The sequence below is a fragment of the Phalacrocorax carbo genome, chromosome 5 (assembly GCF_963921805.1).
Source record: "Phalacrocorax carbo chromosome 5, bPhaCar2.1, whole genome shotgun sequence".
Taxonomy (NCBI): domain Eukaryota; kingdom Metazoa; phylum Chordata; class Aves; order Suliformes; family Phalacrocoracidae; genus Phalacrocorax; species Phalacrocorax carbo.
This window is the reverse complement of record NC_087517.1, coordinates 26,278,363-26,303,170: the sequence shown is the minus strand read 5'-3', so window position 1 is coordinate 26,303,170 and position 24,808 is coordinate 26,278,363. Positions and strand designations below refer to the sequence as shown.

Below are 24,808 nucleotides of genomic sequence, written 5' to 3'. Positions count from 1 at the left end.
TCCCTCTTTAATGATAAGCTGCACAGTCAGGGAGGACTTACCGGAGAGGCTGTGGCAGCTTCGGAGTTGTCTGTGGCAGTGACGTGTGCTGGATCAGGACATGACAGAGTTGTATTGCTTGTTTGATAGGATGCCTCTCAGCTGTGATACACCTGCAGTTGGCCCCACATTATTGCCTGCTTTTGGCACAAAAAGGAGAGACATTTGTAAATACCAGTGCCAGGTTCCTCTGTAACTTTCCGCAGAAGAATTCAAGTCAAAGCAATAGCAATTTAAAGCAGCAGGGCAAGACTTGCTTCCCTGTGTGCTGTGGTTGTCAGTGAGAGCTGAGATCAGTAGTGGATTGCTGAAGGCACTCAGCGCCATGCAGGATCAGGATCTTTGAGCTTATTCAGCAGAGGTGATGTGGGAATTGTGTTTTAAAAATATGGCTTATTGTTGTGAAGTGCGTATTACCTTGAAGAATTAGAAGCTGAACCCTTGACTGCTGGTAGCTCTTACAGTATTTTTCTAAGGCCATATTGTAGCTAAGTGAAATAGAAATGCAGCAGAACTCAGAGCCAAGAGCTTTGTACACTTTTTCAAGTGGCTTAAAGAAATTACATTTTTTTCATTGGTTCAATAAACTTATGGACAGTAAGGAGAAAAAACGGACTTATATACCCAGATGATGCTACATCAACTGAGATGTTAGGAATGAAGGTACTGATTGAGCAAATTATATTAGTAACTCCACATTGCTATGACAGCTTACATGATTGCTGTTAGCAAAGTGCCCAAGTTCTTTCCCAAAGAGAGCTTTAACCTTTTGTGAAAAGTGTTGCGAGTAACACTTAGATTTGCAATATTATACTTGGAGAATAAAGAACAACAGTTGAAAGTAATAAACTGAGTCCTGGTATCAAATCAATTGGACTTTCACATGTTTACGTCTGTTTAATAATTTTCAGAATAAATATTTGCAGTTTTGCTTTTCAGTTTGAAAGATGTATTTTAAATATTACCAATGAATAAAATATTCTGCATTGTGAATTAATGAATTAAGATGATAATTCATATTAACTCTTTCTAAAGGGGTAGCTCAAGTGTTGAACAGGCTTGATGGGAAGCCCTTTGACGATGCCGACCAGCGACTGTTTGAAGTAAGAGGAATTCAGTTTTGTAGCAATAACATCCTTTTTCATCAGGATTTGGTATTTCTGGGTAATGCTGCTTCAGCCTGCCCTAGGAAGGGGGGAAGAATGTTGTCTGTGTTTGTGGTTTGACATTAATTCTCAGAAGTCCTCACTTAATAAGGTTGCATCCTAATCAAAAGAAGTTTCTTGCATCTGATCTTTCTCATCTTGTTGAGGCCAGTGACTTACCTGCATTCTCAGGGTAACCTGTCTAAGTAAGATTATTCCTAATATTTCCATGCAGTTCCTTTTCATGATTAAGCCAGCATTCATCTTTGTGTTTCTGTTATAAATGAATTATAATTTACTCTTTTTTCTCTTTTTAATTTTAGGCTTTTGTTATTTTTTGTGGCCTGGGCATCAACAACACAATTATGTATGACCAAGTGAAGAAATCCTGGGCAAAACAGTCTGTGGCTCTTGACGTATGTGTACATCTTAATGAAACATTTTCTTGCTCATAAGTGTCACATGTAAAGGAATCTACTGCTTCTGAATTTGTTGTAGTTAACATCATTTTCTGTATCAACCTCTCTGCACCTTAGAGTGTTGTCTTATTAAGGGAATGCTGAAGGGAAACCTTCTCAGGGTATGCTTAGCTGTGGAGCTCATGCACAGCTTAAGTAGTTTTTAACCTGTATGTCTCAATTGATGCCTGTGCTTTTTACGTTAGAAGAGGGGACAGTAATGAGGGAGAATCTAGTTGCTTATAGGTGTTAAGTGTAGGAATTAATCTAGGCATTATATGTATTTTCATGTCCACCACTAACTAAAAATTCCTTAGGTTTTGGTATTTTAGATAGCTTGTTGTTTTTCTAGTATTGTAAAGTGTAAGTAAAACATACTGTGAACAGGACAAAATTTGAAAAAACTGACCATAGTTTTAGTATCAAAAACAGCATCTGCTGAACACTTATCAGATATACGTCTTGCTATAATAAAGTCAAAGAAGGATGGCTGGCAGCTCAGTTAAGAGCTCTGCTGTGGGTCAAGGCCAATACATAATGCAAGTTCCTGGCATTCCCACACATCAGATATTTCTATAAAATACATATAGAGTAGCTAAACAGATAGAAAGCTTTCTCTTTTTTTGCCCATTGCCTTTGTAGGAACTTCTTTTCGTGTTCCTTCCCCCCTCACCGCCCCCTCCCAAAAATGAAATCTACCAGCTTCTGTAAAACAAACTCTAAAATGCAGAACATTTCAAAAAATTATGATTATTTAAACTCTTCATTGAATCAACAATAAAACATTATTCTCTGTGATATTCTGGAGATTTTAAACCTAACCATATTAAATATAATCTTGGTGAGAATAAAGCTTGGAATTTTGAGGATAGCTTTACAAATTTACCAATTCCTACTAAAACAATAATTAAGAATGGTTAGAATTAAATTTAAGATCTTTTAAAAAGCATTACGCAAGACTGGTTAATCTTAAAACATTCTTCCAATGAAAGAATAATGTAGCTAAGATTTCAGTATTGTTTTAAATTTCACATGTGGTAGGAGAAGAAAATGATCTAGCTATCCCTGATGTATGCACCCTTTAACTGTGTAACTCCTTTGAGTCTATACAGTACCCACCATTACAATAAGAATCACAACAATAGCGTTGGCCTGATTGAGATATGAATTTCTCTCTGTTAAAATAAAAATCCAACCAAATGGGATTGCATAAGTTTTTTATTTTGCTTTAGGGTTGGAGATATTAATCTATGTATTGGGGATCTATCCTGTAAAGCACGTAGGCATGTTAAGGCTTTTTGAAGTCAGTAAGACTGTTCGTGTTAGAAAACATTCTAAGCAAAGTGGCTTTTTTATTATTCCTGTATATGTATTCACTTAGGAGGAGAAGTTAAAAGATTTCCTTTTCAGGGCTCCTGCAAGATTCCTTATTCCTTATATATCATAGGCATGAATTACTTTAAGACCTTATATGCCTCAGATATTTGTGCAATATTACACTTTAGAATGAATAGTCCTCCTGGCAAGAAAAACACAAGCAGTGCCAGATATCACACTCACACAGGGGTGAGAGTTAACACAGAAATTTGTTATTTACTGTTGAAATCAAGGAAATTTAAAATTACTTTGTTTAAAATAACAGCTGCTTTCTTTGATCTAAAGAAGACTGATAGCCATATAGCTTGAATGTAGATTATAGGTTTGATAAATGGCCACTATACTTCAATGAAGAGTAATTCTTTCTATAAATAAGCTCCAACTCATGATAATATTTTTATAAAGTTATTGAAGATACAGCAGAAAAATACTGAACAAAAGAATGGTGTCTGCCGAAGGACTGTGAATCCATTTTTCAGTAATAGAATATGTTATTAGTATTTATGTATTTAGCTAGGTTGGCAATGAGTGGCATTTGAAGATGACATAGATATCGGATGTAAAACAAATCAATTTGATATATACCATAAAATTCTTACCCAGATATACAGATACAGTTCTTCATACAGAATTCTCATAAGATTGACTAACAAACAGAAGACCAAAATGTAAATAAGGGATGGGGAAAAGTTCACAGGAAGATGCCTTATGGTTCAAAACCAGGATAAACACTTTTATATATTAAGGATGCAAAATTTGCAAATTATAAAAGATTGGAATAATCAATATTAAAGAAGACTGTAAAAATCTAGAGGAATATAATGAATGCAGATAAAGGAGAAGCTTGATGAAAATTTTGATATGTAGTGTAATCTGTCATAGCGGAAGACATAATTTTACTACTCTTACAGATTTCTGAGAGAAGCTACATGGCTGGACAGAAGAATAGATACTAGCTGAGGAAGGACATGATGTATATTTATAGAAAGTAAAACGTGTGACAGAAAAAGTAAATTGGTGTTTGTTATTTATTCTTTTATAAAGTGCAGGAATGATTTCACGTTACGTTACTGTAAAAGACGACACCTCTAAAACTGATATGAGTAAATACATCTTGGGACTTACCGCCACAAGGTATTGCAAGCCAAGGGCATTTGAGATAGAGTTGGGTATTTGTATGAGACATTCATAGATTAAAACAATTTCAAAATGAGAAACATATATCAAAGCTTTAGCACATAAGCAGATTGCGCGTTGCTGTGTGGTGAGGAATGCAGTACTCTGGCTCTGCGAGCTCCCTTATGGACTAGCACCTTGTACCATGCACAGTCAGACCTTGGTGTGTTCAATGGCTCTCTCAGGATGGCTCTTGCACTTTCTGAAGTGCTTGTTCAATGTTAGTATCGTCACATATGGATATAATGTATTCCATGTAAATTTATGCATACTTCTAGGTAATAAGAGGAGGTGTGCAGTACCTTGTGCGTTATATTAGATGCTTTCATCTCCAGAATAGTATTGAAGAGAATGTCAGGCATAGCGTAGAGGCGCTAATTTGCATGCAGTGATGTGCCACTAGCAAAGGCATTAAAGGCAGTACAGCAAAAGGCATTATTTAAAGTCTATAAATCTACTGTTATTTTTACATTAAATTCTTTCTCTTTTAATTGTCGAACTCCAGGAGAACAATGTAGGAATGCTTATAATATTAAATTACTTACTGTCCATAATTCCCTATAACATCCCTTGCAACATAAATGCCAAATGTATATCTGATAACATGCAATTAGTTATTATATGCTGACATTCAGAACTAAATTACCATGCATAAATATCAATTAAATTTCTTTTAAACATCATTGATTAGACTGTAGTGTAGAGCCCCATTATTTCTACTTGTCAAGTCTACAAAAATGTTTTTTTATCTTTTGTTCTGGCGCAGGTGTTATCTTACCATGCAACATGTTCGAAGGCAGAAGTTGATAAATTTAAGGTAAGGATTTAAGTTTTTTGTTATTTCTGAAAATATAACAGTAAATCAAAATGGGTGTAGATTATCTGAGAGAAAAGTTTTACATTAAAAGCAGAAAATCATAATTAACAGTGTTTTACAAAGGGTGTACTACATGTTAGGCAGGGAAGGTGGGCAAAAATCTTTCAAAGGATAAAGAGCTGCAGTGATGGGTACACAGCCGCAAAATACCATTGTCCCAGCACCAGCTGCTGGAACTGCATGTCAGCATGGGTTTGGTGGCCTCCTCAGCAAGAACCACCATAGGGAAGTCATACCACAGTGGGAGGCAGACTAGAGAAAATGAGAGGAATTTGAGACTTTACATGCTTATAGTGTGGAAGCTGTCCTGTGTTTACTAAAAAAGTAGAGGATTCACTATCGCATAGGCTCAGAAGGCTGGATGTGAAGGTGAGAAATCCTATTCTAACTTCTGTAAGCACCTTGGGCAGATCTGTAAAGGATGTGTGCTGAACATAGCATTGCTAGGGACCAATAATCATGTGTTCTCACTGAATCCTGCCTTGCCAAGGGGTAGAGAGTAGGGGGAATGGCGACCTTGCTCTTTCATGCCACTGCTCCAGAGCTGCTTTTCTGTCCTTTGCTGCTCCAAGAAATACTAGGGAAACTTGGTGGCACTTTCCTTGGCTACGAGGAGTCAGTGTTGTAAAGGGCTCCTCAAAAGTGTCTGGGAGGTTCTCATGGTGGGTATCAGTGTTGGTCTCCTGTACGCAAAGTGCATCAGAGACTGTGGTGAGTTCTGGGAAGGAGATCTGGACTCTTGTGACCCCACACTGCTGGCATCCCCTGCTGTGGCTCCCTGGCACCTGTTTGGATGAAAAATAGCTGTTTGATGGTTGTTCTGATACTTGGCTGGCTGGCTGCAACCTGATCTCTGCACCATGGGGATGGTTATGGTGGAAGGGGGAAGCCGTGGCTGACTTAGCAGAGCTGATGAATCACCTGGGTTGAGGAAGGGCAGCTATTGCTAGTTAGTTAATCAGTTTGTAGATTATTGCCCAAATTTTGGCTGTGTCTTAGAACTCTGTATGGATACCTGGTGATAAGGGTGCAATATTCTCCCTCTATTGTAGTTATTGCTGCAATTACTCACCCTTTTGTAAACTGAAGATTAGATTACTGAATTATTGCTGGAATCAAACATGCTTGAAGATCATTTCAACACTGCAGCCAGCAGAAAATACTTTTGTGTGCTTAATAAGTTCTATCTTATATTTGGCAAAAAGAACACTGAACACTGTGAGAGAGAGGGGAAAGAAAGGGATAAGTGACCACAAATCAATCTATCTTCCTTCCTCCCTCCCTCCCTCCCTCCCTCCCTTCCTTCCTCCCTTCCTTCCTCTCTTCCTTCCTCCCTCTCTCTCTTCCTCTCTTCCTCTCTTTCCCTCTCTTTTTTTTTTTAATTGTAGTTTACCTTAGAATAAGCACCTGTAACATAGCTTCTGTGACTGTCAGGGTTCAACCAATATCCTTCTACATGCCAGAGGGCCATACTTCTTTGTTGCTGTCAGCTGTTGGAAAACAAGTCTCCATCATGGTCTGTGTAGTTGAAATAAAAGCCTGATATATTACTCTTTGGACTTAGATACTAGTGTGATAAAGAGCTCTTCTACTTGTTTTCCCAGGTGTCTTCGTTAATAGATTTACTAGTCTCCAAGTAAGAAATGTCTTGTCATTATCCATTTATCTTGAAGTCATGTAACTATCCATTTAATGGTTAATTATAAGGTAAAGGGAAATGAGAAGCATTTATTCATTAATAGCCCTGATATGTCCATTTTTATGAGGAACATATATGAGAAAATTAAGAATATAACCAAGGTATGCTTAAACTAAGCTGAGATACTTGTTCAGAAAAATGTTCCCTTTCCTATATCCAGTTGTCTCACTTCCAGTTCCTGGCAAACTGAGTGCCAGGTAGTCTTTGTTAACGCTTCACACCTGTAAACAAAACAAAAACCCAGAGAATACCAGTGTGTCTTGTGAGCTTTTGACAGAAAGGGCCAGAGAGGGCCATCCATCCGTGGGATGAAATTGGTCCCATCTTCCCCCTTGCAGAGCTCTGGCAGCTGGTCTCCCTGCTTGAGGTCTCCTGGGGCATCCTATCCTGAAATTGCTGCTCTTTTCTCTGTTCATTATATTGTTACATTTTGTATAAGCCTTTTGTTATATTAGGGTCATCTTCTAGACTTGACTGGCTAATAAACAATTCCTCCCTCTGGGGGTGTTTGGGGCTAAAACCATCCCCTCTCCCTTTGGTGATTTATTGGCAGATGTCAGAGGAAATGTGTGTTACGATCTACCTGATGTTCTGGTTCAGTCAGAGGAGGAACAAACACACATGGTAGAAACATCTAAATGAGAGTAATGCCAGTAGTTCACTAGTGCTCTTGACTGACATGGGACCTAACAGTAATTAATGACTTTGGAGTGACAATACATTTGAGTTGACAACTTTTCAACATGTTATCCCAAACATACTGTAACTGGACTCTAGCAGCTTCAGAATAATTACATATTTTTCCTCCTCATGCAAGTTGTTTATTTCCATCTTTGTCATCTTATTTCTTTATAGTCTTAATAAAATGCTTTCCCATTAATTTTTATTTGCCTGAGATCTCCAGAATATTCCGATACAAAGTGGAAAAATTGCAAGTGTACTTGAAGTTTATGTTTTCCTCTGGCTTTTACCAGTGAATTAATTTTATTGCATTACAGAGACCCTAGCAAGACTAGTTAAAGTTGATTTTTTTGCTTGAAATTTTGTCAATAATTTCCTGCTGTTATTGGATGAATTCACAAATATACCTCATATCTTTTTAAGAATTAAACATAATAACTGTGAGCAGGTTCTGTAAAATAAATAACATTTATTTCTGTTGCCACTAATCCTGTCTAAGAATTAATGAAACAACAGAAAAACCCCACCTTAATAACAAAACCCTTAAGAAATTAAATACCTTTCTTCAGCTGCTAGGGTGGGAAAAAGTGCAGAGCACCATTGGTTGTAGAGCTGGAAAATCTAGAGGGAAGTTCACAGCATGGAACAATGAAACATGAGTGTATGATAATGGGCAATGTCATGCAATTGGCATTGAGAGAGTCCCTTGGGAGGAAATCCTGAAGGGCAAAGGGGTCCAGGAAGGCTGGGCACTCTTGAAGAAGAAAGTCTTAAAACACAGGAGCAGGCTGTCCCCAAGTGCCTCAAGACGAACCAGTGGGGAAGACAGCCGGCCTGGCTGAACAGGGAGCTTTTGCTGGGACTCAGGAAAAAAAAAAACAGGAGAGTTTACCACTTTTTTAAGAAGGGGCAGGCAACTCAAGAAGAGTACAGAGATCTTGTTAGGTCATGCAGAGAGAAAATTAGAAAGGCAAAAGCCCAGCTAGAACTCAATCTGGCCACTGTTGTAAGGGGTAACAAAAATGCTTTTACATATACAATAACAACAAAAAGAGAGCCGAGGAGAATCTCCATCCTTTACTGGATGTGGGGAGGAACATTGACACTGAGGATGAGGAAAATTCTGAGGTACTTAATGAGTTTTTTGCCTCAGTCTTTAATAGTCAGAGCAGTTATCTCCAGGGTATTCACCCCCCTGAGCTGGAAGACAGGGACGGAGACTAGAATAAACCCCCCATAATCCAGGAGGAAGCAGTTTATGACCTGTTGTGCCACCTGGACACTCACAAATCTATGGGGCTGGATGGGATCCACCCGAGTGTACTGAGGGAGCTGGCGGAGGAGCTCACCAAGCCGCTCTCCATCATTTACCAGCAGTCCTGGTTAACAGGGGACATCCCAGACACCTGGAGGCTTGCAGATGTGACGCTTGTCTCCAAGAAGGGCCAGAAAGAGGATCTGGGGAACTACAGGCAAGTCAGCCTGACCTCAGTACCGGGGATGATTATGGAGCAGTTTTTATTAGTCAAAGCTATATTGTAGTAACACCTGAAGTAGAATCCCTTCAAAAATGTGCAAAAAAAGGTTCAATGTGAATCTATGTTGCTACTTTTTTTAGACAACTGTAGAAATCAGATATGGAATCATAAAATCGTTAAGGTTGGAAAAGACCTCTAAGATCATCAAGCCCAATCATCAACCCAACTCCACATTGCCTCCTAAACCATGTCCCAAAGTGCCATGTCTGCACGTTTTTTTGAACACCTCTAGGGATGGTGACTCCACCACCTCTCCGGGCAGCCTGTTCCTATGCCTGACCACTCTTTCAGTAAAGAAATTTTTCCTAATATCCAATCTAAACCTCCCCTGATGCAACTTGAGGCCATTTCATCTCGTTCTAGGTTCTAAGGAGGAGGATGTGTTTTTTTATGAACGATTTATAGGATTAAAACAAGAGCAGCAAACCCATACAATTTATAGTAAATAATGTACACAGACTCTCCATTGCCAGATTATTTTACATTTATTTGCTACTCAATATTTTGCAACTTTGATTTCTTTTTATGATGGCTTCCAAAAAAAAATCCGATATACTGTGAAGTTCATATAAACTGCATAATATTTTTTTAGGTTTTCTGATATGTGTTGCTTTACTGTGATAGGCAGATTTCTGATACCATTGCCCTAGATATAGGGATTAAAATTAAACTTTATTTTTCATGGGCATTTGCAAGTAAAAAAAACCAAACAAAAATCCACCATGAGTGCAAACATTTCTTGCATATCTGAGAATGTCTGTCTGAAGTCTTGAGCCTGATTTATCACAGTGCTTCTCCTCACTTGCATCTACATAACTACACTAAATTCAAACTGAATTTTGACAGGATAACCTAAAGTAATGCACCAGTGAATCATACCCATATCAATATTCATTTTCATTTTTTTAGAAGTTAGGTATGATTTTGAAAACTGTGGCAACTCAGTTCTATCTTGTATTTTAGACTTAAAAGTCAATTCCATTATTTCCATTATCTACTAGTGCTAGTGTTTAACTGTAAGCATTTGTATCACTGGAATAGCAAAATATAAGACTAGTAAAGTCTGATTAATCTAAGATTGTTGCTATCCTGTAGCACTGTCCTGAAGTGCCAGGTTTTTCTCATTGAAATGCAGGCTCTCCAAGCCTAAAAATAGCTGACTTTTAGACAAATATAGAAAGCCAAGATACGTAAGTAAAGAATGTAGAATTGTGTCCAGGACAGGATATTTATAGCAAGAGTTACTGACTTCTGAGACAGTAATGAACAAGTCCTGTGACTTAGCAAGCAGTCCCACAAACACAAATCACCTTTAAATTTAACTAATGTAGTTTCCAAAGAGAATATGTAAACACTGTCCTATTATGGGTAATATACAAGAAGCTATTTTTAAAAAGCTAACCTAATTGTGCAGCTGTGAATGGTACAAGCCAGATCAATATTTAATGACTATGATGCATTATTTATAGCCCTGTGAGAGATTCCCCTTTTTAGGTCAAACAGCACACCTAGGAGCTACACAACGGAAAATAATGTATCACCTGCTTTACAGAATCTTCGGCTCAAAATGTAGCATGAATAACAATTCCTGTATTTCTCAATTCCGTTGCCTGAGTTATGGCTAGTTAAGACCTACCTCCACGTAGGAAGGCTTTTGTGCCTCTCTTAAAACCACAGACATCTAACTAAATAACAATGGAAAGAGCTGAACTGAAAAAGGAAACAATTTTTAGGACTGCTACTGTATATGACAATGTAAACAGCTGAATCCATGAAAGATGGTGGCTTTAAGTGAATTTGATACTTGGAGTACGTTACGTGTATGATATAAAATTAATTTGTTATGTCTTATGCTGTTACAATTTTAATCCCACCCTTAAATGCATAAAAGTGGGCAGCACAATGAAAATTTGAATTTTTTGTATTAATTTTATCTCCAATCTCTGTAAGGGTTGGGAAAGCATTCCCAGGCTATGTTATTCTCTGCTGTGATGCCATCTTTCAATTTAGAACTATTTTATTTACTTTTATTTTCTGGTAATTAAATAATTTGAAGTGGTTTGTAATAATTACACTGTAGCCTTCCTCAGTAATTAAATTTCAGAAAGGCAAGCTGGTCTTTGTCTTTTGGACCATTTATGAAATATTGCCATTTAAATATGTATAGCTAGAAGATGAGAGTTTTATGCCTTGATGACACTGTTGTTTCAAACTGTTTGATAACACGGGTTTACCAAGGACCAAAGGCATGTAATCACACTGCAAAGTCAGTATTGCAAGCCATGGACCCAGCCATTCATATGGTGAAACACATGTAGTTCTTGAGATCCACAATTCTGTGTAAGTGCATGAAGTTATTCACATGCTTAAGTATTTTTCAGATTGTCTCCCAAGACTAGTCACACAGACTCTTTGGCTGTCACAGGAGGGTCTGTGCTGGCACCGAGCTTTCCCCAATACTATTCCAGCTGCTCAAGTTCCACTGAGAGTAGCAACTGTGGGGGAAAAATAAGGAAAAACCTTGAGGGTAAACAGGGCTTAAGTGTTAATATTGAGCTGTGTTCCCTTTTTCCCTTTTGAGAAATGCACGTGTTCACAAGGTGTAAAACGGTTTATTTTCTCTGCTTTTCCACATGCACTGCCCACATAAGACCTAAAGCACAGTGTTGAGTTTCATAATTCATGAAACTGAGGTATTTATTGTATTACGTTATTTCATACCCTTTTACATGTGCCTATGTCTTCAGTCGTCATGGAAACAAGAAGTCAGGAACACATTGCATACACTGAAAACTATTAAAAATAAATAATTATTTAAAAATGTAATACTGGATTTTTGTACTAGTTTCTGAAATATAAGGCTGTCATCTGTTGACATCAGGCTAATCTCTGTAGTTCAAAGTTACATCAAACCTAAAAATATTTTTAAACTTCACTGAAGAGAGGGAAGGGGATGGAGAAGAGGAGAAGAGGAATAGGGAAAGACTCTTCATGGTCCTTTTTCATATAGTGTTTAGGGGCATCAAATGAAATTATCGGGGCACAGATTTTAATCTGACTAAAGATCTCTTTCCAGCAAACATGAAGTTAAACTATATGACCTATCTCCATAGATGTTAATGAGTTAAAAATTATGGATTAGCAGAAGGAAAGGGCAAATTAGGCCTGTTGAATGAAGACAGTCATCTCTGGCTCAGGAAATCGCTGACGTGCAGCTTGCCAAAGCTGAGAGGAATGCCCCAAGGAAGTATGTTTTCTCAGTTCAGATAGCCTTCCCTGCTCTCAGTCACTCTCAAAACTAAGGCACAGGGCTTCGAAGGACCTTTGGTCTGACACACAACAATTATTCTTATGTTATTAGTCGGTGCCTTCCAACAGCACTGCTTGGAAAAAAAAATAGGAAACTACATTTTTTTGCGTCACTTTTTATCACCCAGAAAAGAGACTATGCCTTCTATGTTTAAAATGAAGAGAAATTATGAAACTTGATCATTACTGTCATAAATCTCAGAAATTGCAGATACCAGGGTTTGATGAAAACTCCCAGATTTGCTGAATTGTTTGTTTTAGTAAAAGCTGTTTCTCTTCCATTCTAACCACCTGCCCCTGGAAGCGTTTCTGGATTGTCCTGCTAAGCTATTCTTCAGCTCCTTGTCTCAGGGCTGGGACCTGTGGTTCTCAGGTGCACTCCTCCTAATGCAACAGCCCTTCTCATACAGATATTGTTGCCATCATGAAACCTGTTCCAGTGTGATAAGTTTTACTGAGAATAAGGCATATAAAAGAGTAACATGACAGCTTGTGAAAAAAACCCTGAGGTTTTGGGTTTTTTTTTGCTTTAATTTCTTCTGTAAGGCATTTTATTAGAAATAAAGGGGGATGACTTCAGTGTGTCAGAAGCATGAGAGGCACCTGTTTACGAATTACTTTTGGAGCTCTCCTACTAGACTAGTGTCATACTACAGTGTCTACCCTAATTCTAGGGGTAGTTAACAGAAAAAGCTAATGGGAATTCTGAATTTGCTTTCAAAAAATTAAATATTCAGTTTTATTGACATTTCAGCATTTAAATTTATTTGCTTTGTAGTTGATAATGATGAGATTAAATTGTTGCAAAAAGTCACTGAAAGGATTCCTTTTGTATTTCTAAAATGGCAAAATTTATTATTTCCAGGTGAAAACATGCAGCTCCCAGAGTAAAATGTTCCTTTCCCTCCAGGGCAGCTGAAATATTAATTTTCCAGGATGTTGTGGAGGGAGGGTTTACAAGGAGTAATTTAACCTGGTGAAGCTCAGGCACTGAGCTGCCTTCTGAAGGGGCCAGGCCCCTTTGTTGGCTATAAAGGGTTCAAGGGAGGTTATAGCGGCCATGAGGAGTACATCCACCCCATCTGCTCAACTCTGAATATTTGTAGTCTAACTGGGCAGGTTCCTTGCCCATGTTGACGTATCATCTGACCAGGGCAGGGCACTTCTTCATGTTTTGGTTTCCCATCTGCAAAGAGGGGACAGAAATATTAATACATCTCTGTGAAAGATTTCAACATTTCTGCTTTCTGACTGCAAAAGATTTCTGTGATGCAACTGTGTTGCATTTGTATAAGCCCACACAAAGCCAGTTTATTGTATAGTGTAGGACATAAGTAAATCCTGTTTTAAAAAAATCTTCCTCTTGAGGAAAAGCTGTATATGACTTGAGAGAGTCAAAGCAAAAGAAAGAAACCTGCACCCTGGAAGCTAGAAAAAGGCCACAATTTAATCATATATCCATGCCCAGACAATTTTTTCTGTTCATTTATGAGTTTAGCACAGGTCATTAAATGAATTAAAAGGGATAGGCTTCTTCCAACAAGGAGTATGTTCTGCTCTGGGGATTATGTCAAGGTAAGGGCATAACGTTGATGTCAATAAGGAACTTCCAGTGGAATTTTTTTAATATGCAAAGGCAAAATATTTATTCTTAAGTGTTTATGCTATACAGAATAATCTCTGAATACACTTACACTGTAGATTAAAAAGAAGGGAGCTTAAGTGTTAGGATTTAAAAAACGTGAAAAGTCAACATTGATATTCTGACTGCAAAGACACAGAGTAACTAGAAATATTAAATAATAAATTGCTACTTCTAAGATCAGCTACTTCACATCTAGACCAGAGCTTAAATCTCCTTTTAAATACTGTAAACAGAACACTTATGGTTATTAATTTATCCATACTAAAAAAGCGTGCTGCTACTTTGCTGCTCTCAAATGCTACGTTTTGTTATTTGCATGGGAAGTTTTGTATTTCTTGCATCTGTGTTCCAATCCAAAGCTACAGTTGCACCAGAACTTGAGAATGCTTAGAAAAACAAATTAGAAATAGCAATTGTTGGGGACATAGTATTGCTCACAAGTGAAGGTGAAATGATTTATTATCCAACAAACCCGTTGTATGTCCTTCAATCTGATCGGTCGTCATACTCCACAAGAATCTCTTCCCAGCTGGAAAGCATCGAGGAATAAATACAGTTCAACATTGCCACACCATTTAGCCAATGACCATGCAAAAAGTGATAAGGCATAGAATACATTTAAAATGTCATGCAAGCCTGAGGAAGATCTGATGAATGATTTAGAAAAAAAAATCAACACTTATCAAATGATAAAGTAGTATGCTTCAGTCAGTGACAGACTTGGGAGTTTATATTTAAAAAGGTTTTCAAACAGGAAGAAAAATCTATCTAGCAAAGACTTGCGCACTTAAATTGGAGCAGAATAATTTAAAAAATTGGGGTGTTTCAGCGAATGATGGTATTTTAGGAGTTCACTGTATAGTTCTTTTGCCATCAATAAGGAGCAAATTATTCCCCACACAGATGATAGACATCCGTGGGGCTAGCCCTCTGTGTGACAGCTCACTGTTCTGAGACTTGCATTCCCAGACTGGCCCAGTAAGACCATTGTACTGTTTATTCTAACTCATGGAAGAAAGAATTATTTTAAAAAAAAAAATCCAGAAAAGTGGCATAATATTTCACATTTTAAATTATTCTTTATCTGTGCTTAGGTTGCTTTTGTAGTCCCTGCAGACTAACAGTTATAACTGGGAATTTTCTGGTTAAAAAATCAAGTTGCGTTTCACTAACTTTATTTGGATAGACATTTTCTAATTGACATTAATATTATTAATGTTCATTTTAAAATTAAACAAGATCCTTAGTAATTGTACTGATTTTAAAACCATGAAAAAATCTTTTGTTTTCTATAGCATATACCCTACAAAAGGAAAATATACTGTTCTTTCTTTATTTCTGCCTCTATACAGTGTTCTTGCTGCAGGCAGTTGTTTGTCATAAATGTTTCCTGGTATGATTTTAAATTATTAATGGCAGTATTTTTATAGACGGGGGTCTTTTTTTACAAAATATTTTATAAAAGGAAACATAAATGTCTCTAAACAAAGAAGGCAGTGCCCTTTAAAGGATTTTGACATTGCCAACGAGTTCATATTAGAGCTAGAGCCTTTTTATAATTAAAACTCCTGAAAGTAAAGAATAGGAAATAGATGAGAAATGCTTTTCTGAGATGAATCTGTTTGGCCACTGGGTGCCATCCTTGCTCCACTTTAAGGCTGATCGCCTAGCAGCATTTCCATTAAGCTGTAAAATCCTGAAAAAGGTAATACCAGTGCAATTTCACAGCATCGTTAATGTTTGTGTGTGTGCATGTAGTAGAATATGTTAGCAGCACAGGCAATGTGTCCTTCTTGCGCGAGTCATCAAGAGACTCGGGAGAAATAGCCTCACGGGTTCAGCCATGTTACATCCACAGTCTCATAGCCAGCAATATTTTTTGCATTCCTCCATCAGCTGGTAAGAGCGAGGATGTGCTGAAAGACCTGTTCCCACACATGAGTGCGTGAGTGACCATGCTCCTATGCAGTATTAATGTAGGCTCTGGGATTATTTGAAGGAAAAAAATTATATGGATGCACACTTTTTTTCTAGCTCAATTAATATTTGAGGTGTATGTGCCTGTGTCGTCCAAGCAAACCATATCTAGCATATATTATGTAAAAAATATTCGCGGTTACAACCTTCTACGGGTTATTTATTGTGCTGTTTCATTGTCTGCCTGGTCAGGGATTCCTCTATTGTTTTAGTCTCAAAAGTCTCGTTTTAGTCTGGGCAAAATCCCAGGCAGACTAAATGCACATTCTAACAGAGAAATTAGTCAGTAGTTCTGCGTTTTTAGTCTTTCAAATTTAAAGTGTAAACACTTTAAATGTATGAGAAATAGACCCTAGCACTTCTCTTTCTTGCTGCAACTGTATGGAAAATGTGCAGATTGTACCCCAGGCAAAAACAGGAAACTGAATATTTTATGAAGCCATTTCTGTGAAGTGTTCCGTCATCTTGTGCTTTGCAACAAGGTACACCCAGCTCCGAACACACACACACACACACACACACACACACACACACAAAAATGAGAATATCAGCTATTAGTGTTTTCCAGCACCTTTGTGATCCCCCTGAGCGTGCAGCATCCTGTTTGGTGTGCTTAAATGTAACTCAACTAACCCTGCTTTCTGTGCTGCCATGCAGCAGCACGTGTTTTGTCCCAGACATACAAGCTTATGGGCACATAAAAAACCCTACCCCAAACAAACAAAAAACAATTTCCATTTATGGCCTTCATAAACTCTACTGTTAAACTGATTCCAGGTATCTACTTGTGTCTTCTGTTCTTTCCCTGAAGGAGACCCATTGCTGCGGGTGGTGGTAAGGAAAGTCATAAGTGGCATAATCACAGCACCACCACAGCAAGTTGAGCAAGACCTGGTCAGCAGGTAGTGCCTGCCCCAGGGTCGCATGGCAGCAACCCGGGGAAGACCCTGGTGAGCTGGGTGCTGTGTGGCACAGCAATGCAGCCCCATTAGGGTCCCATATCCAGCTCCTTGCCTGGCTCATTTCTCTACCTGTCTGCGTTTTAACTGCCTCTCTGAGTCAGTGGTGGCTGAGGTATTTGTGTGCCCCGCAGCTTTATACCAGGCATGGACAATCCTCAGTGTCCCTAAAATAGAGTCACGCAGACAGACCTCTTCACCGAGGTTCGCTCCTCCTCGGCTGATGCTGCAGCCCCTCTGCAGCACCATCTACGCATAGGATAAAACGTTATGTTCAAAACATTAATTTGGCAGATGCAGAGTGACTAGGAGAAAAGGCACAGTTATATCAGTCAAATATCATAAGGGTATTTTCACAGGGACCAGTTAATGTGTATTGTAAGACCTTTATTAAGAACCTCATGAATGACAAGAAACACGTATTTATGTATGTGTTGCAGCCTTTCACCTCAAAGCAGTGATAGATAAAAGCAACTTCTGTTTAAAGAAAATTTATAAAGCTAATAATATATAAGTAGTGAGTAAAGAGCTAAAAAAAGATAATATTTAAGTGCCTTTTTGTTGTTGAAAGAGCAGGATCTGTACATTGTTTTTTTCCCTCAGAAAATATGTGGCCATTAAGCTGTGAGTTGTGTGTGAACTAGAGCTCTGGGCTGCTGTGCAGGTTGGGTGCTCAGGCTTTCTCTGCTGGTGTGCTCTGTGGGATGAAGGGTGCTGTGGAGGATGTACATTCTGCTATGGGAGAGGAGCTGTGGTGTGCAGCCCACCCTGCAGAAGCCTCACACAGGATAACCCTCTTGGCTTCTTAATCTGTAGCAAGATGAAGCTCTGGGGTTTTCTGGAGAATGCTCTTTTGGGCAGTCCTCAGTGGTTTTAGAGAGAGATTTATGGATTCAGAATAGGATGGGTAGATTGCTTTTAAACCTGCAATCAGAACTTGACAAAAACTAAGGAGAACATGACAAAGATAAAACATATTTTAAGGATAATCGCTATAATGTTCTCTGTAGCTTTTCTTTAAATATACGTCGTAAGTTTGAAAGTGTTTTCAATATTATTTATTGTCTACCTGACAATATTCTGCTACAGCTGTCACTCCAGCAGATCTGAAATAGGACTTTCTCCCCAGTGGAGCAGTAGCCCTCTCATATATGTGCATAATTTTCACCACCAGTCACTGTACTGACAGCCTGATTTGTCACAGATGCTCAGAGGGAAAATTTCGGTGGCTAGCATGAACGCCGTCCAGTGCCATTGCTGTGCACTCCTGCAGCACCACCACAGCCCCATGGTGGCACGTGTCCAGTGGTCCTGCAGATTGGCGTGGGTGCAGTGAGCGCTGCTGGAGTACACTGGGATAACATAATACCAGTGAATCTGCTATTGTGGTATGGGGGTGTGTGGGTGTGTGTTGAGGTTTTATTGGTTTTGGGTTTTGGGGTTTTTTTTTGTTGGTTGGTTGGGGTTGTTTGGTTTTTTTTTTGGGGGGGGGGGGTGGGCGTAGGTTTTTTTTTTAATTTAGTGTCCATTCTTGGCAATGCCTTCACTTATTTCTTTCTCATGTGCTCTCTCACACCATCTGTCCAACTGAGAATTGCAGGGCACTATTTGGGCTGTTTGCCACCAAAAGAGGTGGTTCCTCTCTGTGTCTTCACATTGTGTTCTCTGTGAGAACAACCCTGACCTATGCCTTCCACCCTTATTTAGGTTTTTCCTCTTCTGAGTCTTCAAGGAAGCAGCTAAAGCCTTCCCTCCCCTTCCTAGGTAGTTTTGTGGAGGAGAAGGCTACCTTGTGTGCCTCTTCCCTCATCCTCCCAAATTTATAGGTATGAGGGGGTCAGTCTGCATTACCTATTCTGCTCTTCATGGGAGTAACAAAACTGACACTCTGCCTACCAAAACCAAGTAAGGCTGTTGTGGGAAACGGCAGCCTGCATGCCTGGCACTTTTGTATCACTGAGAAATGCTTGCCCTAGGTTTGCTGCTTGTGTTTGTTTCAAATTCTGGGGCAGAGACTGAATAGACCCTTTTGTATGAGCTTCTCATCTGCACCAATGGTCATAAAAAGTCGACAGTTGCTAGCCTGTAGTATGTGACACACTGGTTATTTCCTAATCACCATAAGCCGAAAGGATGTGAACGCTCCCCCGCACGCCTCGGGAGATCATTGTGTTGAATGTGCATGCCCTGTAAAACTCCAGTCCTAGGCTGCTGTGGTTATGGACTTTGGCCTTAAGAATAATAGATGCTCAGACCATTAATTGCTTTTATTTTATGTCTCTGTTCTTTTAAAATAAAATTTTCTTGTTTCTTTTATAGGCTGCCATATATTTTGTTTCTGTGTACTAGGGAACAACCTTAACATCAATGCTTGATTTTTAGCAACATAAATAATGTATTTTGTGTTTTTTCTATTATAGTTTGTAACAAAATTTTAAATGTAATTTTCATCTCTGAAATTTATTATTCCTTTTGATGGGTCCCAATTCCAGAAAGTGGTGTGTTCAGACAGGATTGACTGACGGATCAGAAACATTCAAAATACTTTCAGGTTTTTAGCTATAATTTTGGGCTTACCTTTGGAAATAGCATGTGTAATGCTGTTATGACATATCTTCCCTTGCCCTTTTAAAAATAAAATTATGACAAATCCTTTTCTCAGGCACATGTAGCTTTATACCAAAAGCAGAAAGTAAATACCATATAATTGTATTTACTGGTGCATGATAATAAAAAAAATTCCTAAATGTTATATTTGATAGTGATATATTGCTTAATGGCTGCTTTTCTTGTTCTAATAGAAGGAGCAGAATAAATAAATTTCTTAATACCATGAAGTTTCTCTTTTAATTAAAGCAAGTACCAGTACTCATAGTAAGCAGTAGTTATGTTTGGTAAACGGTCAAACCAAATATAACTTTTTGAAACAAGACTAAATGCAACTTTCTTTGCTCCACTTTTCATGTCTAAATTACATGTTACGCTGTTAATTTGCCAGTTGAGGACAAAACAGTAGGTACCACATACATGTCCTTCAGCTGCAGATTTTGAAAACGAATGCAAGAGCAGCATTATTCTCAGTCTACAGATGTGAAACTTTGACTAAAGCAACAAATGACCTTTTACAGCAAAGGACTCAGACACCTACTGTGGGACTTTGGGCACAGCTTGGGCATTTGATTTCATGATTGCAACCCTCTGCTTATCTGCTGGGTTACTCTGAAGAGGTTTAAAATACATCAATCCTGTTCCAGAGACTGTTGATATCTTTTACATCTGTACAATTGTTGGATAAAACATTGACAGAGTCTGGCACACAGAAATAGGGAGTCTGGTAGATCTGATGGTGGCAAAGCGTGTTATACGGCAGCATTGTGTCTCCTTATCTCATGTTTTTGTCCAACTGCCTTCATATGAGTTCAAAGCCCCACTCCTATCTCATTCCAGTCTCCAGTTGTAGTTATTTGAGTATCCCTTCATACAGTGACCTCATTCAGAGAATGGGAATTTGGTGAAAGTTGTCAAAGGGCAAACAAAGTTGGAGGGAGCGGTTTGACCCTGCTTGAGCAGGGGTGTGGGACTAGCTGGTCTCAAAAGCTCCTTTCCAAACTAAATGATTCTGTGATTCTGGGCAATTTCACTTCCGAAGACAGCAGCAATGCTACTGTGATGACTGCGTTAAAAAATCATTAGAATCAAAACCCAGAGGATAATACAGGTGCACACTTTAAGTCTTTTCCACACCCATTCTCCTTTACTGTAAATATTATAAAATTCCCTTTAAATGCTGCTGTCCTGCTTCTCCTGTGGTTGGTCATTGGGAAAGAGGTGATAACACAGCATTGTGAAGGGCAGAGAGATGCCATCTGCAGTCTGCAGTAACAGATGAAGGCCTTTAAAAGCCGGGTTGCTCTGGGCATTAAAACATCCCTGAGCTGAAACATTTGGTTCTTTCCCCTTCAGAAAGAGTAAGAAATGTGTCAGACTGGAACATAGCAGGCTTTGGCCTTCCATGGCTACGAAGAAGTGCAAAATTTGTCCACTACTGCTAATAACTGACTATAAAGATACATTTTAAAAGATGCCTGCAGCTATAAATATAAGCAAGTATTTTAGAGGCCTTTACACATGAAAAGAACCCTTTACAAATAAAAGTCTTTGCCATCAGAAAATGCTGTCTCCAATACAGCTTGATAGATTAAGTGAGGGAGAAAAAAAGCATTGCATTCAAATATTCTCCACTTTGATGCTGTCTGTGCAGGTTTTGATGATTGGCCTTTAAGGTTTTTCAGTTCCTAATCTTCTGAGAGAGATTCTAGTGAAAGGGTAGTCTTATTTTTTTGTGTATGACACATTCTCTGAAGCTCCAGTTTCACTACTGAGTATAAATGAGGTCGGATCCTGACTCACTATTGACCTCATAGTATATGGACTCCTAACTCAAAGAGTGCCTCTGGGAGTTGAGGCATACCACATTGTTTTCCCATTCTTTTGCTACATTGGGACACATATTTCATGGGATATCTTTATGTGTGTTATATATAATCAAGTTTCTTGTTACTTTTTCTCCATCAGTCTGGCCATATTTTCTGATTAGGAAACCTTGCTAACCATTCCACATGTCGTTGTCCATAGAAATGGTATAGAAAAAGTGGACTGTATTCTGTAGTGGAAGTTAGTTTTACAGAATGGTTCTGATATCACATGGGAAAGCAGCTGGGCACACCAAATGGCTTTTAATAAAGCCATACAATATACTTATCAGTAGGTTTCAAAAGGCTTTCCTCACATAATAAGCACTGATGTCTTATCCACACAGGTAATAAAATTGAAGTACGGAGCGTTTAAGCTGACACAGCAAAGTAGGATTTCGGTCCAGTGTTTTCTATGTTTAGCTGGACTGCTTCCATGGTAATGAACGTTTTACAAGGAGAAAGAATGCTTTCTGATTTTATCACATCTGATGTTATCACATTTATCACATTATCAAATATGGTTATATAAGATTGCAAGAAATATGCTATTAGAAGAGATAGTGCAAAAATCATTTAGTAAGCCTTCTCTGTCAATCTGTGCAATATTTTGTCCTGTGTTCTTAGCATCAAATGAGATAAAAAACTGTGCTTTCATATGATGGGTAATCCTGAATCAAGTTATTGCAATCAGACCCTTGAGCTGTAGGTATCTTCTGTTTAAGAAATTCCTTAAGCTGCCTAGCAGTGTGTGCCAACTGGTAGGAAATAAGGATGGAATAAGAGGATTATGGCAAGATGAGACAAAATGTAATCACCACCTTAAATTGCCCTTTCTCCACCACTGACCCAGACTGTCTCATAACCAGATTCTGCCATAGGAGATGATTAACTATTGAAATTTCTACTTCTTGGTTTTTTTCCTGACATGATGCAGTTTTTTCCTGCATAAGGAGTTATCTCCCTCAGACCATTTTTCATGCTGGCAGGACGTGACTTGTCTGCTGGTCTCTACTGGCAGTACATCTGACTAGCTGGAATGAGAAGACTTTAGCTTAGTATAGCTTTCACATACTGAAAACTAGACTTTCAACTCACACAAGAAGTTTGGTTTGTAAAACTGTGTGGCTTGTTAGGGAAATTCATTAAGCTTCCTCCCTGTTTGGAAGGACTGGTAGCGTGTTTCCAGATCCCAACATAGCAAGACACCTATCACGAGCTTATAGCAGCTATCACACCTACAATTTATTCAGGATAGGAAGCTTGCCCCTTTCCTTTCACCCATCTCCAAGGGATCATTCTTGTACTATTTATAACTATAAACTGATTTAAAGTTAATTTGTAAGAGGCCATTTAATGGTATGCTTTGCGTATGTTTTCTCAATAGCTGTATTGGCTGTTATGAATGTACTAGTGTGGTACGTGACAGAAAGTAGGATTAAAAGGAAAGTAATTTGCAGTAACATTAACCAAGCTGAATGTAAAACCTATCTCTCATTCAGGAAATATGTTCAATAAGAGCAGCAGAAGTCTCTCCTTTTGCTTGCGTTGATTGATTGTGATCACTTTGTTCAGCCCTTACAGTGAGAATGTTGTAAAATGCTCTGTGTAATGCGTGTGCATGTTATCCTGCATTTTTCTGATACACATTTATACATGAACGCGTACAGCCCAGAAGAAAAAAACAAGTATGAATTCTTATCTTTCTTCTTATCTAGTTGCATGCTAACAATATAAACAAACCATTTGATATGGCACATGTTTTATACATACTTCTAGAACTGTGGAATAGTTGTCTTCAGCAGCGCTAAGGTGTAAGCATTAAATAGTAGATTTTATTTCAAGTATTTAGCCTTTCAGAGTTTCCCTAAAACTTTGACTCTTTAGTTTCCTAAAGTTTTCCTTCTTAGGTTTTGTTCATCCACAGCAGCCTAAAGGCTTATTACTACTGAACTAGGAACATTATTTTTCTATTCCTGTGGGCCGTCTGTTATAGTGGCCAGAATTGGTACTTTATTGTTAGTAGAAGCCACTTTGATATTCCATGTATTTGGAAGTAAGATGGTCATTAATGATGTCATTAATGATATATGGCCCTTTGGCGATGGCTGACATAAGGTAAGGCTCAGCCAGTCACTTGTCTCTTAGCTGTTCACATATACCAGGCTGTGAAGCAATTCATGTGATAGCCAAGAGCAATGGGGAATGGAGAATGTGTCTTCAATCCTGAACTGAGTACAAAGGTGCTTTTCTTCCTTCCTGTATCCACCCCACCTCATGCTCATTGGGGTATAGGGTAGCCACAGACCTTGTCTTTATGCTCTCATTTTGGGGCATGACATCCTCTTTTTCAAGCTGCCTAGAAGTGGTGATAGTTTCCCAGTCTGGTAACTGCCGACTTTGTACTTTATTAGGCAAGACCAGTTGCCTTTCATGTGTTAAGTCCAACTTGCGTTCACGGTTCCTTTCAAGACAAATTTTTGCTTTAGTACCAAGGGGTGTGGAGATGTGACCAGAGCAGGCACGTCCGGCTTTAATTTACCATAAGCTCACAGAGAGTCACGTGAATTTTTCTCAAGGATGAAGAGCAGTGAAATTACTTGGTCCACAGAGTAAAAAGACTTCAGAGTATAATGTTCTTAGTTGTTTTTAGAATGGGGAAATAGAACTTCAAAACGTTCAAAAGGAAGCAAGCCTTTTAAGTGACTCTAAATCACTGGGGTGCTTTAAAAAATAATTTCACTGTAACTTGAATTTTAATTGCCTGCCCCTTCCTCTTATTGTCATGGTATTTTCATCCCCTCTGTTTTCCTGGAAAAGAGTGTTGTTATTGCTGTTTATTTTAAGAAATCCAGTGGAATTTGTCCTGCAGTGCAGGAAAATTTCAGGGATGGATATGTTTTAATATTCCATATTATGAATATTTTTTATATCTTTGTAATTAAAAAAAATGAAGTTTTAATGACTGCTTTTCTATAAACCCTAGACTGCTGCATTTCCAACATAAGACGCTGAGGACAGACAATGCCAGGTGCAGCCAGAATATTGCTGTCGCCCCACAACATATCATTTTTTAACATTATTCAAATTAGCCTCAACACTCATAATTCTGTTGTTTCCTTTATTGCTGTTGTAAAGCAAATGGTTCTTTTATACAAATGTTATTTCCTTGCTATTAATTCAGCAGTTATTTTGGATTATGGCACTCCTGTTAAATTTAGGAATGTAAAACCTCATAAATATTTAAAAGTTTTGGACTGACGTGGGAAGAAATTGTTTTTGACTTGCTTTGTTAATATCCTGTTCTTCAGTTTGTAATAGATTTGGAATACATTGTTATTTCTCTACTCTTTGACAAAGGGAAAAACAATTGTAGTTGAGCAACTGCTTCAAGTGTTCTCCCTTGAATTGTAAGAGGGTGGTAAAAGTGTTTGTTTCCTGTACAAAATAGCAAGG

At 38.4% G+C, this 24,808-nt stretch overlaps 1 protein-coding gene across 1 annotated transcript in view; it reads left to right on the top strand.

Annotated features, from left to right (window-relative positions):
* Positions 1 to 24,808, top strand: part of PDE11A (phosphodiesterase 11A) — a 140,876-nt gene that overhangs the window by 75,476 nt on the left and 40,592 nt on the right. The window contains exons 8-10 of the mRNA XM_064453319.1: positions 1,075 to 1,142; positions 1,508 to 1,600; positions 4,962 to 5,012. Of these exons, the coding sequence (XP_064309389.1) occupies positions 1,075 to 1,142; positions 1,508 to 1,600; positions 4,962 to 5,012 (212 nt within the window). The remainder of the gene's footprint in view (positions 1 to 1,074; positions 1,143 to 1,507; positions 1,601 to 4,961; positions 5,013 to 24,808) is intronic.